This window comes from Vidua chalybeata, chromosome 3 (assembly GCF_026979565.1).
Source record: "Vidua chalybeata isolate OUT-0048 chromosome 3, bVidCha1 merged haplotype, whole genome shotgun sequence".
NCBI lineage: Eukaryota > Metazoa > Chordata > Aves > Passeriformes > Viduidae > Vidua > Vidua chalybeata.
The window spans coordinates 65,169,097-65,187,291 of NC_071532.1; the positions used below are offsets into that span (position 1 = coordinate 65,169,097).

At 36.2% G+C, this 18,195-nt stretch overlaps 1 protein-coding gene across 2 annotated transcripts; it reads right to left on the minus strand.

Annotated features, from left to right (window-relative positions):
• Positions 1–1,091: 1,091 nt before the first annotated feature.
• On the minus strand, positions 1,092–18,090 carry KPNA5 (karyopherin subunit alpha 5). 2 transcript variants are annotated; one of them, XM_053937093.1, is made up of 14 exons: positions 17,954–18,090; positions 15,722–15,855; positions 13,336–13,437; positions 13,153–13,252; positions 12,279–12,373; positions 11,343–11,474; positions 10,987–11,075; positions 9,745–9,844; positions 8,010–8,173; positions 6,767–6,845; positions 5,647–5,772; positions 4,668–4,795; positions 2,859–3,037; positions 1,092–1,312 (listed from the first exon to the last, which is right to left on the minus strand). In XM_053937093.1, exons 1-14 carry the CDS (start codon positions 17,955–17,957, stop codon positions 1,125–1,127), a joined length of 1,620 nt encoding a protein of 539 aa, XP_053793068.1. In that variant the 5' UTR covers positions 17,958–18,090; the 3' UTR covers positions 1,092–1,124. The 2 variants fall into 2 exon arrangements, with proteins under 2 accessions (XP_053793068.1, XP_053793067.1); XM_053937092.1 differs by lacking the exon at positions 17,954–18,090 and adding an exon at positions 17,688–17,781.
• Between the last annotated feature and the right edge of the window lie 105 nt (positions 18,091–18,195).

An 18,195-nucleotide genomic window follows, 5' to 3' on the forward strand; every position in this document is an offset into this window, starting at 1 on the left:
ATTTACAGTACAACAAACTTTTCCTTCAACTGGTGTGATTCACTATTCATTTTTCATTGCAGTATTTCTATTGTCTTACCAAAAGCAAACCAAATTCATTAACCTAAGGAACAGTTCAAGTGGCAGTAGCATACTTGGTCAAAAAACAACAACTACTGTCTAAACTTTTAAGAAGCTATTGTACTGAAAGTCAAACATTGCAATGTTTCTCAAACTAAAGTGGTGTTACCACATCTTGACAGAAGACAGCTGTAAAACATCAGCTTGGTAATTGGTGCACATCACCTTTCTGTCAGTCCTAATTGCAGATTTCTTGTGGTAACTGCAGTGGCTGCTTCCACTGCAAAGTACTGCAGTTGTGGCTGACTTGTAATGCCATTTAGCAGCTTTCATTACAGAGCCAACATCTAATGACCAACAAGGTCTCTGCTGATTTAAATTTGAAAACCTCTGAAATAGTCCTCTTCCCACATAATTCAGAAAGAACTTTTTAATATATTCAATATTATATTAGGTAATTAGCATTATATATGTATATCTATTATGTCTTTAAATACATTTTATAAATAAATTCCAACAGTGTGTTGTAAAGTGAGTAATGCATAAAAGTTTCACAATTTAAATAAATATTTTTCACATTCCAATTCAGCTTCTTACAAGCTCATCTTTATTTCATGCCTTAGTTCTGAAGCAATGTTTCTGCTTCAATACAAGAGGTAGATTTGGTAGAGATGGGGCAAGTCAAGCCTACTGCCAAAAATTCAACTGTCAGTAACTGTATTGCTGATATGAAGTTTGAGACTACATGAAAAATTCAGAACTACTACCTAAAATCCTACCAAGTCTTAGCTAAACAGTTCTTGTTAAATCACATTTAATGCTTTTAGACATGATTACTCACAGTTGTTTTCTGTACATAAGAGATAATGAAGAACACAAATACAAAACAGAGAACAGTTGTCTCTAACATAATATATAAAAGTGCATGAGCTGTTTCTTCATCTATTTCTGTAAAACATATTCAGCTTTTCCTCTAACTTTGGCCATAAAGAAAAGACCTCTGAGAAAAAAAAAAACACACCATACAAGTGTTTAAATTTTATGCTTATATTCACTTCAGTAGTTTAGAGCTGAAACCCCTCCATTGGAGCCTCCTGCTGTTGAAACACAAACTGCTGCTGACTTTCATCCACCTGAGGTGCAATACTAGAGTCCTCTTCTTCGACACCAAAATAATGTTCTATGAGTTCAAAAGCCTTTTGGTAGATCTCTTGGTTTTCATGCCTCTGAAGAAATTCAATTTTATCAAGTCCTAAATTCAAAATAGAACATTTTCAAATATATAGTTGCTTAAATGAATGATGAATTCAAATGGAAGCAGCTTATAGTATAGCAGTACTTCTTAAGACAAAAAAGATGCAATCCGAAGTCACCTCAATTAATTTGATATCACTGGTTCTTAATGTCCCAACCCATGTATTTCTAGTCTTCATTTTCTGCTGTCCAAACTAATTTTAAAACTATGCTAGAAGCATTTCAGTTAAACTAATATCCTAATTTCTGTTCTTCCCCAACTCTAAATTCTATCTCCACTCATGGAGCTGTCACTGGGCACAGTCTGGTATCTTTTTTTGAATTTAACTGTAAGATTTAAAGATACTACCTTTTGGAAAGCTTACCATTTTGCAAGTAAAATACATAATTCAGTGAAAGGAGCAGAGGTTAAGTGCTAGGCAGTCAGGTTAATATAAAATACCTGCTTAGCTTTTAAAGTAATGTTGTTTCCACTTAGGTTGGATTAGAAAGAGCTCAAATGAACCTTCCTGGTGACAGCAGAGGCCAAAGCAATGGGGGTGATATAATCAGCTGTTTTCCTTACTTGAATTTATACTCTACAGCTTCAGCAGCCTATGCTTAAGTGCTAAAGGTAAGAAGAGAACCTAGAGAGTCAAAACTTAAAATTATGAATGGACAGAAAATCTGTAATACAATAAATTCCATTAAAGTCTTCAGTACTTACTCCTCTTTTGCATTTAATTGCTAAGTTCTTCAAGCATGCACTTGATTTAAAAAGTGAACTCTGTAACAGGGAATTCAGATGTAAAGACTGCTTTACAGGAAAGTTAGTACCATCTAATCAGATACAATGTGGTCAATTAGAACTACAGTTCTATTAGTTACTAGCAGTTTCTGAAATACAAATGTCTGACAATTTTGTTTTGTCAGAGCTACAAAAAAGGCAATTCTCCATAAAGAATGCCAGTTTCATTATAAGTCAATTGTAAAAGAATCCAGTCATGAAATTCCACAAATTAAAATGCCTTTATATAGAGGTTTAATTCAAGAACTTTTATAAAAAACTAAACAAAAAACTTGCAAAAGTAAAAACTTATTTAGTTTTATGACCTGAAGTTGATTTTGCTGTTACTGATATTTATTATGTTAAAAAGTGATCCAACTTTAGAATCAATTAAAAAAACCATGATCTTACATCCCTGTTGGTAATGAAACTGTAGCAGACAAGACAATGTATTAAAAACTGTATTTAGGAATGGCTGATAAATTTATGCAAAGCATGGTTCCAATAGACTGGGACACCTGTGTTAAACCTTTCTGAGAATGCTTCTCTAGAAGGATATTTAAACCGACCGCAGACAAACACCCAGACCTTTTCTGCATTTAACCACTTTCCCCTAAATGTTACATTACTCACTTTGTGATACTTTATGTCTACTTCTGTAATTCTTAGATTAAAACTTACCTGCAAATTTCAAAATGACTCACAGTGGTTTTGTTTTTACCTAGAATAGCCTAGAATAAGGGAGTTCACGTATGTGGTTTTACCAGTGTGTTCTTACCATAGGCTTCCTCTATGAGGGCACAATAAGGATTAATGCCAATTCCATTTTGCTTTGACTCTTGTTCTCCAAGACGTAGAATATTTTCGAGTCCATTTAAAGCCACCTGTACTATTTTTGAATCCATCACAGTCAGGAGGTCACAAAGAGGCTTAGTACAACCTAGTGCTACCAAATACCTAAAAAAAACAGAGGAAGGAGAAAAGAACTGATAATCCAGCACATTTTTTCTGACATACCAGGTACTGCTATTAATACTTTTGCTAAAAAAAAACGTGGCTGAAACAACAGAATTTCTAAAACATGCAACAATACAAAGAGAAACTTAGCCCAAAATGAAATAAATATTACAATTTATCCTAATAACACAAAATGAATTTGTGTATTCCTAATTGGAGTGTAAAATCTGTAGTCTAGTTACCTACAATCTTCATGTGGGTTTAACTGAATATAAGAGAAAAAATTTTAGCAGGAAATTCTTTTCACAGGCAGTTGAAATTTTCTAGTGGTAAAAATATCAAGTAAGCACATTAGATACATGTAAGAACACTGGGCACTGTTCTGTGCTAACACAGTCCACACTAGCAGTCCATTAAGATATTAGCATCACCTACTATAAAGAGAAGGATGTCACTCTAAGTACAAAGTCAAAAATACTGGGATTCTGAGTATCCCACTCCTTTTCACAATTTTGAAAAAAATTGTGTATGAACTTTTATAAGTCATAACCTGTGTCCTTGCTTCTACCATGTAAGTAAAATGATGACAGCAATGTTTGCCTAAATACAGTTTAATTAAATGATTAAAAATTATCCTGCAGTTAGGCAGTAGTACCCTGAGGACATTAGAAGGACTAAAACTTCATGACACCAATAATATAAATGTATTGTTGATGAGGAGCCATTGTTATGGCATTATATACACATCTACTATTTGAAGATCCTGAATTAAAATTTATTTTTAAAATGCTAGATTTTGAAATGTTGCATTATACAAGCAATTAAAAAAAAATCAAGAAAACAAGACACTTTCCTTTGTTAGCCCTGTTATCCCTCCGATAACACTTAGTGGTTATAAGAAATTCAGGATTAGTTACATAGTTACATTAGAACATATTTCTTGCAACAGATCTCCCAATATGCTGGAAAAGTTATCACATCACTTTCAGTTTTGGCTTCCAGATAATACAGTAATTTTTAAATCAAATTATCAGCTGATTCAAAGTGATCATTATTCTATAGTATTCAGAGAAACCAGAGAATATTTTATGCTAGCAATTCTATCTTTGCAGCATATAAATAGCTACTGATAGCAGAAGTTTAATCAAACTCAGTTCTGAGCAAGGAGTTTAGATATCTGCCTTAAAATAATACTGATAGTGAAGTTAAAATACATGAAGAAACCACTAAAATCCCTGAAGTCTGTGCCCAAGTATACAATCCCACTGCACAAGTTTTCTAAAGAATCCCTCACAGTTTTCCATTTTCAAACACTGAAACTGTTCATCAACTGTTCCACTTGTGTTTGACAATGTAACATTAGCGGTAGAAGATAAGCCTGTTGCACCCTTTAGGTGTTTGTTCATCAGGGTGCAACACCCCTGGAAAAAAAAAAAACGAATTATTTATTAAGTTTGTTGCATGTACTTCTTTGATTTATCTGAATTTCTACATTTTCAAGTTGGATTTTCAAGGAAATGAGGCTATGTTTAGGATTTTGTTGCTATGATTGTCAAGATTCAAATGCAAAAATCCAAATACCCTACAGAAGATCTTTAAGCAGAGAAAATAGTAAAACACACAAACTTACCTGATCTGTTCAGGGGTTCCTCCTGATGTTGCATTAGTTATGGCCCATGCTGCCTCTTTTCTGGTGCGAAATTCAGCTTTTTGGAGAATTTCAATCAATATTGGAAAAATATTTGCATCTATAACTGCCTAAGAGATGAAATTGTAACATTTTACAATCAGTAATAAAGATTTCAGACACTTACAACCTTAACTACAAGAATTAGTGATGCCTGCTAATATCTAAACAAAGAAGATTTTGTTCAGATGATGGCACACAAACTAGAAATGCTTAAGTGAAATTTAGAAGTATTCCAACATTGCACTGCAGTGGCCATCAGAAAACCTTGGGGTTTTTATTTCTCTGTTTCTGGTGGCAGAGCCCAACTTACTGGATTGGCCTACTTAAAAATCATACAACACATTCTGAGTTTTTGAACTGAAGCTCAAGCCTCGGAATAAAATTTTCCGTTTTATTGAGGTCTGTGGTCTCCATCGAGAGACTATGTCTGTAATTGGAAACTTTATTACATGTTTTAAGTTACATCAGGAAGTAACATTTCATCTCTGATTGAAATAGAAGGGGAAAAAATAATTTTGGAATACATATTCTGATTCAGAATTTTCATTTTTGTTCATCAGAACCTTTTTTCAGATAGCTCCAGTCACCTGGAACAATACTCAGGATGCAGTAGTTTCCACAAGAATACAACTCAGTGTTGATGACATGTCAGGCTTTTATCGAAGCAAAATATTCACCATTTACAAACTAGTTCACTTTTCACTAGACAAATCTATAGTACAAATTGTGACAGTTATTTATATTTAAAATAGTATCTCGAAGTTTAGAACAAACCATTTATGTTAGGTAAATTTATAGACAGTTAGGACTAAAACAAATAATACAGAGTCAGTGCAGTATCCATTTACATCTTGTGAAGGAAAATCAAAGTAATAAAATGAAAACAAAACCAACCAAGTAACAAATTGCCAGGCTTTACCTGAATCTGAGCTCTGTTTCCTGCAGTTATATTAGAAACAGTCCAGCATGCTTCTTTTCTGATAGATTCCTTGGGACTACTAAGCAAGTGCAAGAGACACGGTAATGCAGAGCAGTTTAGAATCACCTAAAATCATTTAAAAATTGAAAACTGGGTTGTACTATATATACATATAGCCTTGTGCAATATACATATACACACACATATAAGTATAAAAGCATTTTACGGAGGACTTCAAAAGATCTTGCAACACATTTATATTATATTTATATTATACGAAGTGCCATATCCTGCAAAATTAAAGTGTTCAATGCTGTAGTGTGTGATCAGACAATCCAGCAATTTGTAAGAATCTGCCTTCAATTAAGTTCAGACCAAAAGACTGACAATAGTAAAACTAAGGAAAGCTGCTTAAGGCTAAAATATGAGTTAGTCAAAATGATTGACAAGTACACCACTTAACTTATATAGTTATTTGTTATTGTTTTAATAACAATAACAAATAGGGTTTCTATTTAATTCCTTAGCAATATCCTTTTCTCTACAGCTCACAAATTATGGAAGTAACATTTTTCCTTATGTTCTTTTGACACTAGTACTGTCAGCCTTTTAGAGATAATTATTTTTAAAGTAGGACCTGTCTTCCTATTTCCTGCATTGCTTCAAAATCAATTTCATTGCCTAAAATTAATAAAATAGATATTTAGAATAAATTACATCAGTAACACTATCACATAAAAGTTCATAGACAAATCAAGTATAAGCATAGCTCAGAAGTGAAAACCTTGACTTTCTTTAAGTCTTGAAAAAGGGGACCCATAATAAGTAACTGAACCCCCTGAAAGGAAGGGAAAAAAAAAAAAAAAACAACAAAAAAAAGCAACAAAGTACTATACAGAAATGAAGCATTCCCCTACACACAGTGCTGTAAAAAAATGTTCATTCTCGCATTAACATAATGCTTAAAATAAGAGCCTAAACTATCAAATCAACAGCACAGATTTCTAGAAAGCCTCTTTCAGTGATATATGCAAAATACATGTACTGAACATGTATTTTGTCAAAGTTTTTACAAAATTCTGTCTTGCCAAATAATTTTTCTTAAATCAACTAGTCTTACCTGTGTTTGGATATCATCCCCAGTAACAATATTTCCAACTGCTCTTAATGCAGGGGATACCACCTTGTAATCATTATGCCTGGAGACAAATATTATATTGCTTGATATTATTAAGTGTTAAAAGAATAATTCTGCATTTTCAGCAAACAAGGGCTTACTTCAGGTGCTAAGTATTTACTTATCAAAAAAAGAGTATTACTTATTGCACTTTCCCTGTTTAGCCAAATTTGTCTACTACAACCCCACAACTGAATTGCTGAGTCAAAGACTGAGCAACTCTATGGAACACCACAACTTAGAGCAACCTGCTCAGCAGATCTATTTCGCCCAGCTCAAGTATTTTTAAATATGATACTGGAACATGTGCCTTTCAATAGCCACAGCAACAGAGGGGCTGTTATGAGGTGTATACTAAAGCTTAATATGTTTTGTAAGGAGAATTACCCCTTTTGTGAGTTAATAATCCTAGAAGCCAGCACATGAAATCCATATTCAGCTGCCTGATTTGTGGGGAAAGGAAATGACACAGTAATCCTAGAGTTTCTACTGGAAGAGAAAGCAATCTTCCCTGTCCTGACAGCTATACAAACGAGCTTTTCATGAGGAAGTGTGCTGAGCTGTCTGTGCTGGGAACTACTATGCCAGACCTACTCATGTGAACTATTATTTCCAGGAAAGTAATAACCAAACCCAAGTATATTGGAACAGTTTAAAAATGGCTGTAGCCAGCCTCTGGACTTCACTGAGTCCAAGAACTGTCTGTAAAGCAATTATATGTCCTAGAAAGGAAAGCACAACAGTGAAACAAAAAAAAAAAAAAAAAAAAAAAAAAAAAAAAAAACAAAACAAAACAAAAAAAAAAACCCCAAAAAAACCCACACACACACACAAAAAAAAGAAACTTAAAAAAAAAAAAAAACCACCAAACCAAAAAAAACCAACAAAAATAATTTATAATTCAACACTGGTCTTCAGTCTTTGCCCTTCTATTCCTTCTATTCCTTCATGCATATGAAATCTTACATTAAATTCTAAGGAATATAATGGAATACTTTGGAAAAAGCTTTTTTCACTGTCAATGTCAGGAACAATTGCAGGAGCCTAGCAAGCAGCTTAAAAGATTTCAGACTGAATTTACGCTCATCACTTTTCACAAAAATAAATTAAGACATCAGGTGAGAAAACATAGCTCAATTTTAATATTAACAGTACTATAAGACATTTATTTGGTCAGAAGACTTACATAAGCAGCTCTACCAATCTCCGACACACTCCAGAATCAATAACAGCTTGAATTTTATCATTGGGACCATCTGAAAGGTAAGAGAGGGCCCAGCAAGCATCTGCTAATACATCCGGGTCACTGCTAAACAACAGTCTTGATAAAACATTTAGGCAAGGAGCAACCTAGGTTAAAGAAAAGTATTGCATAAAATTAGGTATTCCATACTTTTCAAGTTTCAGAGAACACTGTGCAAAGGCATAAATGTGCAAAACTATTTACTGCTCAGGTACATGAGGTCATTAATGAATGAGGACCCAGGGAGAACACTTTCTGATTAAACCAGATATCCAATTCAAACCAGCAAACTGGATAAATTCTGATTCACAGCCTATTTATTGAGAGATACTGTATTAAGTATGTAATTGTTCAGCTTAAACAAAAACCATCTGCTTTTACAGGAATTACTGATGCTTTTTTTAATCATTCAGGGAGCAGAATCTCAAAGTAATAAAGGTTTTGGGTTTTTTTTTTTTTCGCTAGCTTTGTAGGAGTACTGGCAGTTATTTGTAATAACCAACCTAGAGTAACTCACACACACCCAACATTCACTGAACCAGTGAAACAAGCAATGTCTCATTTCAGTTCTCACTGCTGCTGTACCCTCTGGCCTTAATCTCTGTAACTTACCTGCAGAGCCAAATGAACTAGACCATCTTAGCACCATTTGGAACCTGACAGGCGTCTCCTGTACAGCCTGGGAATTTCATATTCTTTGTAGAACTTAATTCTTTACCTTACATGGGTTATGTAAATTCAGTCTCTATTACATGTGCAACTGCTGCTGTTGCAAAGGGCAAGAAGCAGAGGACTTATTAGCAGCTGCCTATAGGTCATCCTTTTCCTGTGAGGTTTTGTATTCAAATAGCAAAAAATCTTGTTTTTTCACTACTGGAACAAAACACTACTAAAGGATATAGGTTAGACAGTGTCATTGTGAGGCGATCAATTAACTGATATCAGAAATTCCCTTTTTGTTAATATTTCTTCAAGAATTAATAAGTAGCAATAACTACTATTTAGTAATTACTAACTCATGAGGTAAAACTCTCTCCAGATTAACTTTAATGATTGTTTAAACTCAGTCTCTTCTACCAGAATATCCAGTGTTAATCTTTTTTAAAGTCATTAACCTTACCAGAAATTAATTTCATACTGAAAATAAATTAAAACTCCTACTAGTCTCTATAGTCTTTACAGCCACATACTAGAGAGAAGGAAAAAAAAAGGGAGAGCATATAGGCTCTCTCTGTCATCACAGTCTGATTTAACTGCATCTGACAGAGCAGGAAATTCAAAATTTTATTCATGCAGCATGCATTCACAATCATAGAACAAAAAAAAAAAACTGAGGAAGCTTCAACTATAAACTCATATATAACTCATATAACTCACATTCTCTACAAAAGTTCTGGAGAAAATACAGCCCCACAAATTTGTCCATCACTTCACACCAGTGCATGACTACTTGCACCAGACTATAGTCTCAAGTTTTTAAGTGATACGATTTCATTGCGATTGGTGTCAAATTAGATGATTTTTCAAAGGTACAACAGATGGGCAAAACTGTGTGATGACATTAAAAACATAAAGGGTATATCTATATCCAGATTCAAAGATTCTATTTATTATAAAATACTACAAACATAAATACTCTTTAGCTTTCTGATTTCTCAAAATTACTGCTTTATTATACCTTACTGAAGTCTGGAGGTGGGTTCTTTCCTCTACAAAGATTTGAGAGTGCCCAGACTGCATTTCTAGTTGTTGTAAGACGATTCGAATTTGTTAACAGTCTGTGAGAGACAACAATAAGATAAAAAGTAATTTCTTATTAAAATTTAGTAAATTTTCTGGCTATTGTTACCAAAAGAGCATCACATAAGGAAGAGAAATTCTATTTAGTTTAAATTCGTTTATTGTCATATCTTACGTGCTGCAACTATGTTCTTAAAATCAACGGAATCTGAGATTATTTAACATAATTTTGGGATCTCTCATCCCCAAATCACATACATGCATACAGAGTAAACAATTGCTTATATGAAAAATCATTCAACTAAACCTTTCTGAGGGTCTTTAGAAGGGGCTAGGAGATGCAACCCTGCATGGAACAAACTTTGATGTTTTCATTCAGAGAATGCAATTAAATAATAATAAAAATAGTTCCATAAAAAGATGTAACTTGGAAGTTCTTGTAAAAAAATCATCACATTACTTCTGTTTTTGCCAAATAGAACATGAAAGATTCAACACCTGAAAAATCTGGTTCACTTTCAGATACATAACAAAATGTCTAAAATGTTAAATCTTAATTCTTTAAGCCCTTGGTGAAGGTAATCATATTCTCCTCTGCTATTCTAAGCTATTTTGCAAATGTTTTAAGTTGTTTTATTACGTTAATAGGTAGTAAGCTGAGTAACATTTGTTTTGTGCAAATTTTTCCCTGTGATGAAAATACTATGGTAAGCACATAGTAAATGCTGGAATGATATTCCTAGTGAAGAGAAATCTTCTAGTGGAACACAGCTCATGTAACAACTTCTCTGTCAGCTCATCTCAGCAAACAAATAAATAAACAGGAAGACTAGAACACAGCCTATTGCCTAGGCAGATGGAACCATACAAATACAAGTGGGAATTAAATGATGTCTCCCACCCCATACATTCAGGAATCTGACAACACAGAGTTGGCACAATACAGAAAATTCGTATCTGTGAAGTAACGCTTCTCTCCTTTTGCAAACACTGAAAAGCTTCCAGACATGAACTAATTAATTAAAGATATGCATGAAGCTCATGTAATCCAAAATATTAAATTGCTTCTTATTATATTGTTATGATTCTCAATTTAGACAAAAACTTGCAGTTTTTTTCAAGTAAATTCTAAGTTGAAGTTTTCATTTATCTATACACTATTATAGTTTACAATACTTACTCTAAGAGAGGTGGCAATATTCCACAGTTCAAAACAAAGTCTCTGCATTCTGCATTATCACCAGCAATGTTCCCAAGAGCCCACACTGCCTTAAAAAGCAAAGCATCCAAGTGAATTTATACATGCTTGCAAATCAACTTTTACAGATAATCTATACTTTTTACAGCAAATATTATAGAATAGAAAAAAATCCATTACGGGAAAAAATAGTGACAGTAAATTTTTATCTTCCTGGAGGTAGATCAACTAGCTAGTAGGCAACTGCAGCTCAAAGCCTCTCTAGCCCCACAGACCCCAAAAGAGACATTCATAACTGAATTTTAAGTAGTTATAAAACCCCTCAAGAAAACAGTTACCTGCTCCTGTACATCTTCATGTTCTGAGCTAAGCAACTTAATAAAAATGGGAACAGCTCCAGTTTCAATTACAACTTTGGTGTGTAAGAAAGTTCCAGATGCTATGTTTGTCAAAGCCCAGGCTGCTTCAAACTGTTGAGGAACATAAACATAACCATGTTAAACCACTCAGCAGTAAAAATCGTGACATGAAGTTTGACATAAGAGTTTCAGAGGTTAATTTTCCAACATTTTTTCCTTTCCACTGACATGCAATTATTATTATAGTACTCTACACAATAAAAAACCTGGCATTGACAAAATCTCTCTTTAGTAAGAACTTTCAGTAACTACATTACTTTTAGGTTTTGGGTAACAGAACTAAGAAAGATTTCGAGTCACAATTAACTACTGCAAATACCTTTTGTTTACTCAATATTAAGTTAATTCTTCTAGAACAAACGTCCACAAGGCCCAAGTGCTATTTCCATGGAGGAGTAGACAGAACTCGTTACTCCTACCATTAATTAGGTATTTTCTCAAATATTTTCTAAAAAGGTTTCAAACAAGCCTGTCAGTTTCCTGTAACTTTTTTTTCTAAGATTTCAGCTGAAAAGTACTACAATATATTCAACACTTAACAAGACAGATTCTGCTCACAAATCATTATTGATGATCTCAATATACCACTCTGTAAATCCTCTTGAACACCTTTTTGCTTTCAACACCCAAGTTTTTGTCCAGCTGAATACATGACCCTAAAGACTACTATGAAATTCACAAAGTCAAGTCACATTTTTAGCAGCAATAATGAAAACATACAGCTTCGGTGGTGAAAAATATTTATATCTGGTTACTCAAAACCCCCAACAAACAAAACAACATGTGCCTTCCAAAGGTCTTTTGAAAGGTTTCTTATCCCATTTGAAATCCTCAATCAGTGCAAGCCGAACTCACTTGTAGAGTGTAATTTTCACTCCTTTCTAGAAATTTCACAAATCTCTGTACTACTCCTGGTTTTTGAATGACTTCATCTATAGGTGGATTAGGCTCTAGGGAATAAAAACGAACATATTTCTGTTAAAATACCAAATAAATTACTTTTTCAATATGACAAAAGCCATGAACATGATTTGTACATCTTATCATAATTTCATTCTTTCATTCACTCCTTTTCTTTTCGAAAGGAATTACAAACTTTTCACTTGCAGGATCTTCTCTAAGAAGTGATACAATGTAGTAAACACCTTGTTGCATATAATAACAGTAACACATACTATTATCCATTTGCATGTTAGTAACTCATCCCAAAACACTGCGCCTTCCACCAACAGCTCAGTTGGTGGAAGAGCAATTATGGTTACTGGATACTATTTTAAAAGACCAAGCACACCCTTACCTATCATGCTATAAACATACCAGCATCACCTTAAGATTGCATGTTTTACAGCACCAACAAAAACAAGTTACAACTCTTCTTTGCCACCCATGTAATTTATTTCCCCTTAAGGAGAGAATGGGAGTGAGAAGCTGAATCACTGCAACAATTACTCAAAGTATGTTAGTGCACACAGTTAGTTACTGCCTTGGACACCTCAATCAAAAACATCCTTGTCTTTCACTTTGAAAGACTTAATATTGAAATGATGAAGATTTCTGCATTTAGCCATTAGGTCAGAAGAGATTTGGCACAGTTTCTTTATAAACAGAACTACAAGTTTCTGCAAGATCTATTTCAAAATAAAACATAACTAAATGTTAACTGAATCTAAGTATCATTCATAATAACACAGAAGGAAGCAACTAGAAAAAACAGGCAACGTTTACCTACCTTTAGAGAGCAATTTTCTGAATTTCTGAGTTGCTGTGAGTTGCTGATCAGGATCATCTGAAAAAATCATCTGTACCATATCTACAGTAATAACTTCTTCCTAAAAATGCAAGGAAGATTTCTTATAGCGTAGTACTATGCACACTAATAGATAACATTCTAAACACACTCCGAAGTATTTACCTCTGGAATAGGAACAGTAGAGCTGACATCAGGATCTTGAATTGGGCTTTCTACCATGGATTCTTCATTTCCCGGAAGAGACACGTTTCGGCGTTTAAACAGCTGAACAAAGGGGAAATTTTTGGGAGACATTAGGAGTTACCAAAGTGTGGGTACTGATGACATACACTTGAAGATATGTTTTCACCAAAACCAAAGAATTTTACCTACTCACCTTCCTATTCACCCACACAAGGGGAATTCTATACAAAAGTTTAGATGACATAAAGGAGAAAAACTATCATACCTGTATCTTTAGAAACTGCACAGCAACACTTCAGATAGACATTTAGAACTAGATTCTTGCTAGTTATAAAGATCCATATTTTTTTCCACAAGGAAATGATACAGATATTTTTGCTTTTAGTCTTTTATCCCTTATAATTAGCATGCATTTTAAGCAAGAAATATTATTGTACAAGATACTTTCCCCTTTCTTAGTTTATAGGCTAAAATCACCAGCACAGAGGCAATGTTTGTGTTTCAGCATACTGCATTCCTCCCTTCTACAGAAGACTACTAAGCAGCACCTGTATTTTACACCCAGCTGAGGAAAGATTAAACCAGAAACATAGTTTTCATATAGAAGAGAAAAAAATAGTGTAGCTTCAAGGTGAAGTTCTGAACCATGCAACATTAAACACTCTATGTCCAAAAATCACTTTACAATTAGCTGCACAAACTGCCTATGCTCAGAATACGTACCAGCACTGCAGTATTTAATAAACTATATTCAATGAGTGCCTCTTCATTTTCTGGCATACAAGCAAAACATCCACATTGATCTGTTCTCTTCTAGAAGCCAAACCTAAATTTCAATCTTTATTACAGTACTACACTTACAATTAGTGTAACCAACAATTCTAAAAATATTTACATTTGTACCTTTAGAAAGAAATTATAGACTCTCAGTCCATTGACTAAGATTTCACCTGTAAGCATAATAATGAAACCACCTACAAATCCTGACAGTTTTGTCCCTCTAGGTGTCTACAGACCTAGGTTTCTGCTGTTCTACATGTACAGAACTGCAGAACAACTCCATGTTTACATCCACCTTTATTTCAACAGGAACCTAAATCAAGGCATTCTCTCCCCTGTTCAACACGCTTATGGGTTGCGTGTAATTCTGGACACAAAACAACAACTACAGAATACTGAATGCAAATGAGGCTTAATTCCACTTAAACCCACAAAGGAACAAGAAACAATATTCCACTTTTGGAAGACCAGCCATTCTTTCTCAATGCTCAACAAAGACACACAAGTTCTTGGTTGAAAAGTATAAACTTGCTTGGTCTTTCTACCAGTCACAGTTTCTTCTGGAGCACAAGCAGTCTCATCTCCCTGCATAAACTCATTCTCAGGTCAGGAAGAGATGAAAAACACCACTCCAACAAACTAAGATCAAGCAGACCATAACAGTAGTCTCATGGTTGCAATAGTCAGCATGGGAAAGGAAACACCCATTATTTTCATAATTTATCTAGGGAGCATTTAGTATAAAATATGTAAACAAAACTTTCAGCAGGAACTGCAATGCAGTTACCCATTCACAGCTAAGTGCTCCAGCACCACACCACTTCTGACTCTTACCCCTCTGGCTCAAATAATTGAAATTCTTTTTCCATTCAGCACTTTCCCAGTAGAAGGGTAAGCATTCCCACCTCAGAGCAGACTAGATCAGAACCTGGGACACTCTCCAGTCTGTGGGAGACAAACTCATCCACTTTAGACCAAACAGAAAAACAAACTACCTTCCTGGCAAGAAACTACTAAACATTCTGCGAAGAGGAACTATGACAAACTATTAAATAATACAATGTTCCACATACTCTAATCACTAATAATTCAACGAGATCAACTACAAATGTTTGTATAATAGTTCAGAGACACTAACGGGTAGCCACTTTATTAAGTTGGTGTAGAAAAGCTCTTAGGCAATTTGAAGCATGGTATCAAAAATGAAAATAATGCCCTCTCTTCATACAGCAAAACTTTGACTCCAGCTCTAGCAGAGAAAGCAAGGTTTCAAATTCTTACTGGAAATATGAGTGTTCTTTTGTTCTTTCCGTCTAGTCTCACATGTATAAACATAGACTATGGATTGATGTTAAAAATCACAGCTCTCTCCTCTGTCTGCCCTAGTAACTTAAAAGGGCTTCTGTTCATCTTTTTATGATCCTATTGAGAGGTGCCTGGTGCTTCCCACAAATGCAAAGAAAACATACATTCAACCTGGCACTCCCGGATTCTACTCCAGAGGATGAGTCTGCTCAAGTCCTTTCAGGCCCCTGAATATAACTCCACAGGCACTGAACAGTGAACAGCTCACCAAAATGCTTACCTGCTCTTCTCTTTTCTGTTTCCGAAGCTGGATTCCTTCCTCCTCTCTTCTCCTGCGCATTTCTTGGGGATTAAGTGCATTATTCTTGTAGCTTTTCATTCTGAAGTTATCTTTACCTGGGCTTGCCATGTTGTCTATTGAAAAAATACAAAATTATTGTATACAAATATAATACAAAAAGGCCACACCTACCATCTCTTGTACAATGAAAATATCTGCAGCAGCTGCTATATATTCCTGCATCTGTTTGCAATATCGAATTCATCAAGAAAAATCTTTAATGCGGAAATCACAGAAAACCTATGCCTAGACAGGCATTTCCAAACTGCAGATTAAACTACAGCTCATCTCAAGAAGCAGATACAGCATTAAAGGGCATAAGCTACTGTAAAAAGAAACTATGCATCTTACAAGCAAACTGAAAAACAAAAAGCAAAGACATTATGCTGCTAAATTTTGATTCTGTCAGCAAGCAAGCAAAAAAATTTCCTTCCTCCTCTCATAAAGACGACATTAAATGTATTACAAATAAACACAGACCAAAGAAAAAAACCTGCAGTAATTACTGCTTCATTTAATACCTTATGGCATTGTTCCTTTACTTTCACTATACTGCTTCATTTAATACCTTATAGCATTGTTTCTTTACTTTCACTGTCTCACAAATGTAACAGAATCTAAGGGCTATGTTTTTCCTTCTAAACTGTGTGCAGGAAAACAATTTAAGCGTCAGTAGCACCCAGACAGGCATACTCTTTCTCATTTTAAACTAATGAAATTATTGCCTCACTCCAATTATAAGTTCTTTTAATAGATTTAGAAGATTAAATCGGAGTGTCTTTTTAAGTATATCAGCTGTGGAAAGATAAAAGTGATAGTTCACGATTCTGTCACCAGAACAATCAAATGGAGTGGAAAAGGTTGTTAATAGCATGGTGCCTTTTTTTAAAGCTAGAATTGAAGCCTTCACCTGAGAAACAACTGTCAAAACCAAGACTCCACACAAACTATCACTCTGGAATTCTTCTACAAGGAGAAAACATGTAAACTACAGCTCCTGAGCTATGCACAATTCTCTGGCATCTTCCATGCTGAGACAATTTGTTTTAGGGTTTTTGTTTGGGTTTTTTTTTTTTTTTTATCAGCAGTACCAAGGACCACTAAGCAATAAACACAAGCTATGAGAGGAAAACAGACTGCAGACTTAGGATGACACCAAGGCACCACTGCAAGGACTCGGCAGCCTGTTTCACCCAAGTATCTGCTTCACAAGAACCTAAGTAAACTCCTGACGTCTCTGCACAACAAGGCTAAGTGTGCCACTGTCTAAGGCCAATTTCTAGCAACAGTCATGTAACTTTATTTTCCCAACAATGCCACTGGATTATCTAGTCCTAGAACACCATCCCTTTCTTAATCGTTCATTCCTTGCTAATTTAGTTGTGCCAATGAAACTGTCAGACCAAGAAATTGACTGAACAAGAGAAATGCACGTTCAAAGTAACCCAGCAACCTCCTCTGAAAAGTTACAGAAGGTCAACTGGAAGGAAGGATCCCCCCCAAAAGGCTTTTAATATAGACATCATAAGGGCAAGAAGACTGGCAGTCCCTGTTTTCACACCTTCTGCATCCAGATCCAAGCCAGCCTGCACTTCTGTGTTACAAAACTACACCCGTTTTAACATTAAATCCCTCCACCCACCACATCCTGCATTGCATCCACTTGTTGTGCATAGTCTAACACCTATCATATACTTTTTTTTTTTTTTCTCTCCTTCTTGTCTACCTAAGGCTCACTAAACACGGCGGCTCGCTGTCCCTCCGCCCCCTCCCCGGCCGGACGCTGCCCACAGGCTTCGCTCCGGCCCAGCCCGCAAGGACTGACCAGTCCGATAGCGCCAGGACTGACCGGCCAGTCAGCCCGAGAGGCCGGGCTCTCACCCAGCCAGCCAGCCCGGCTACGCACAGCGAGGAGCGGCGCTCTGCACCCATGTCCCCAGCAGAACAGGTGGAAAGCCCCTTCCACCAGCAGCAAGGCAGGGAAGGGGGAGGGCGGCAGAGCCCTCTTGCCTGAGGAAGCGGAGACGCCGTCCCAGCCCCGACCGAGCTGCCATGCGGGCAGCGCTCCGCCGGAGCCAACGGCAGACCGGCCTGCACCGGGCACCCCGCCCCACAAGCGGTGCAGCCTCTGCTGTCCCTACCCGCCGGCTTTCAGCGCTTTTCCCTCCTTACCCATCGCGGCGGACACGTCCGGCGCCCGGCGCCGTCCAAACGCGAGATCGCCGCTCCGGAGCGCTCCGCACCGGCAGCACACACCGATGCAAGATGGCGGACGCCGCCCCGCCGCGCGCCGCACTGGCCGGTGGGCGGGGCCCGCCGTTCCCAGCAGCCTCTGCGCGGCACGCGCCCGCCCCGGGCCGGGGAACGGCGCTTCCCAGCGGGAAGCGCGCGCGGGGGCGGGGCGCGAGGCGCGG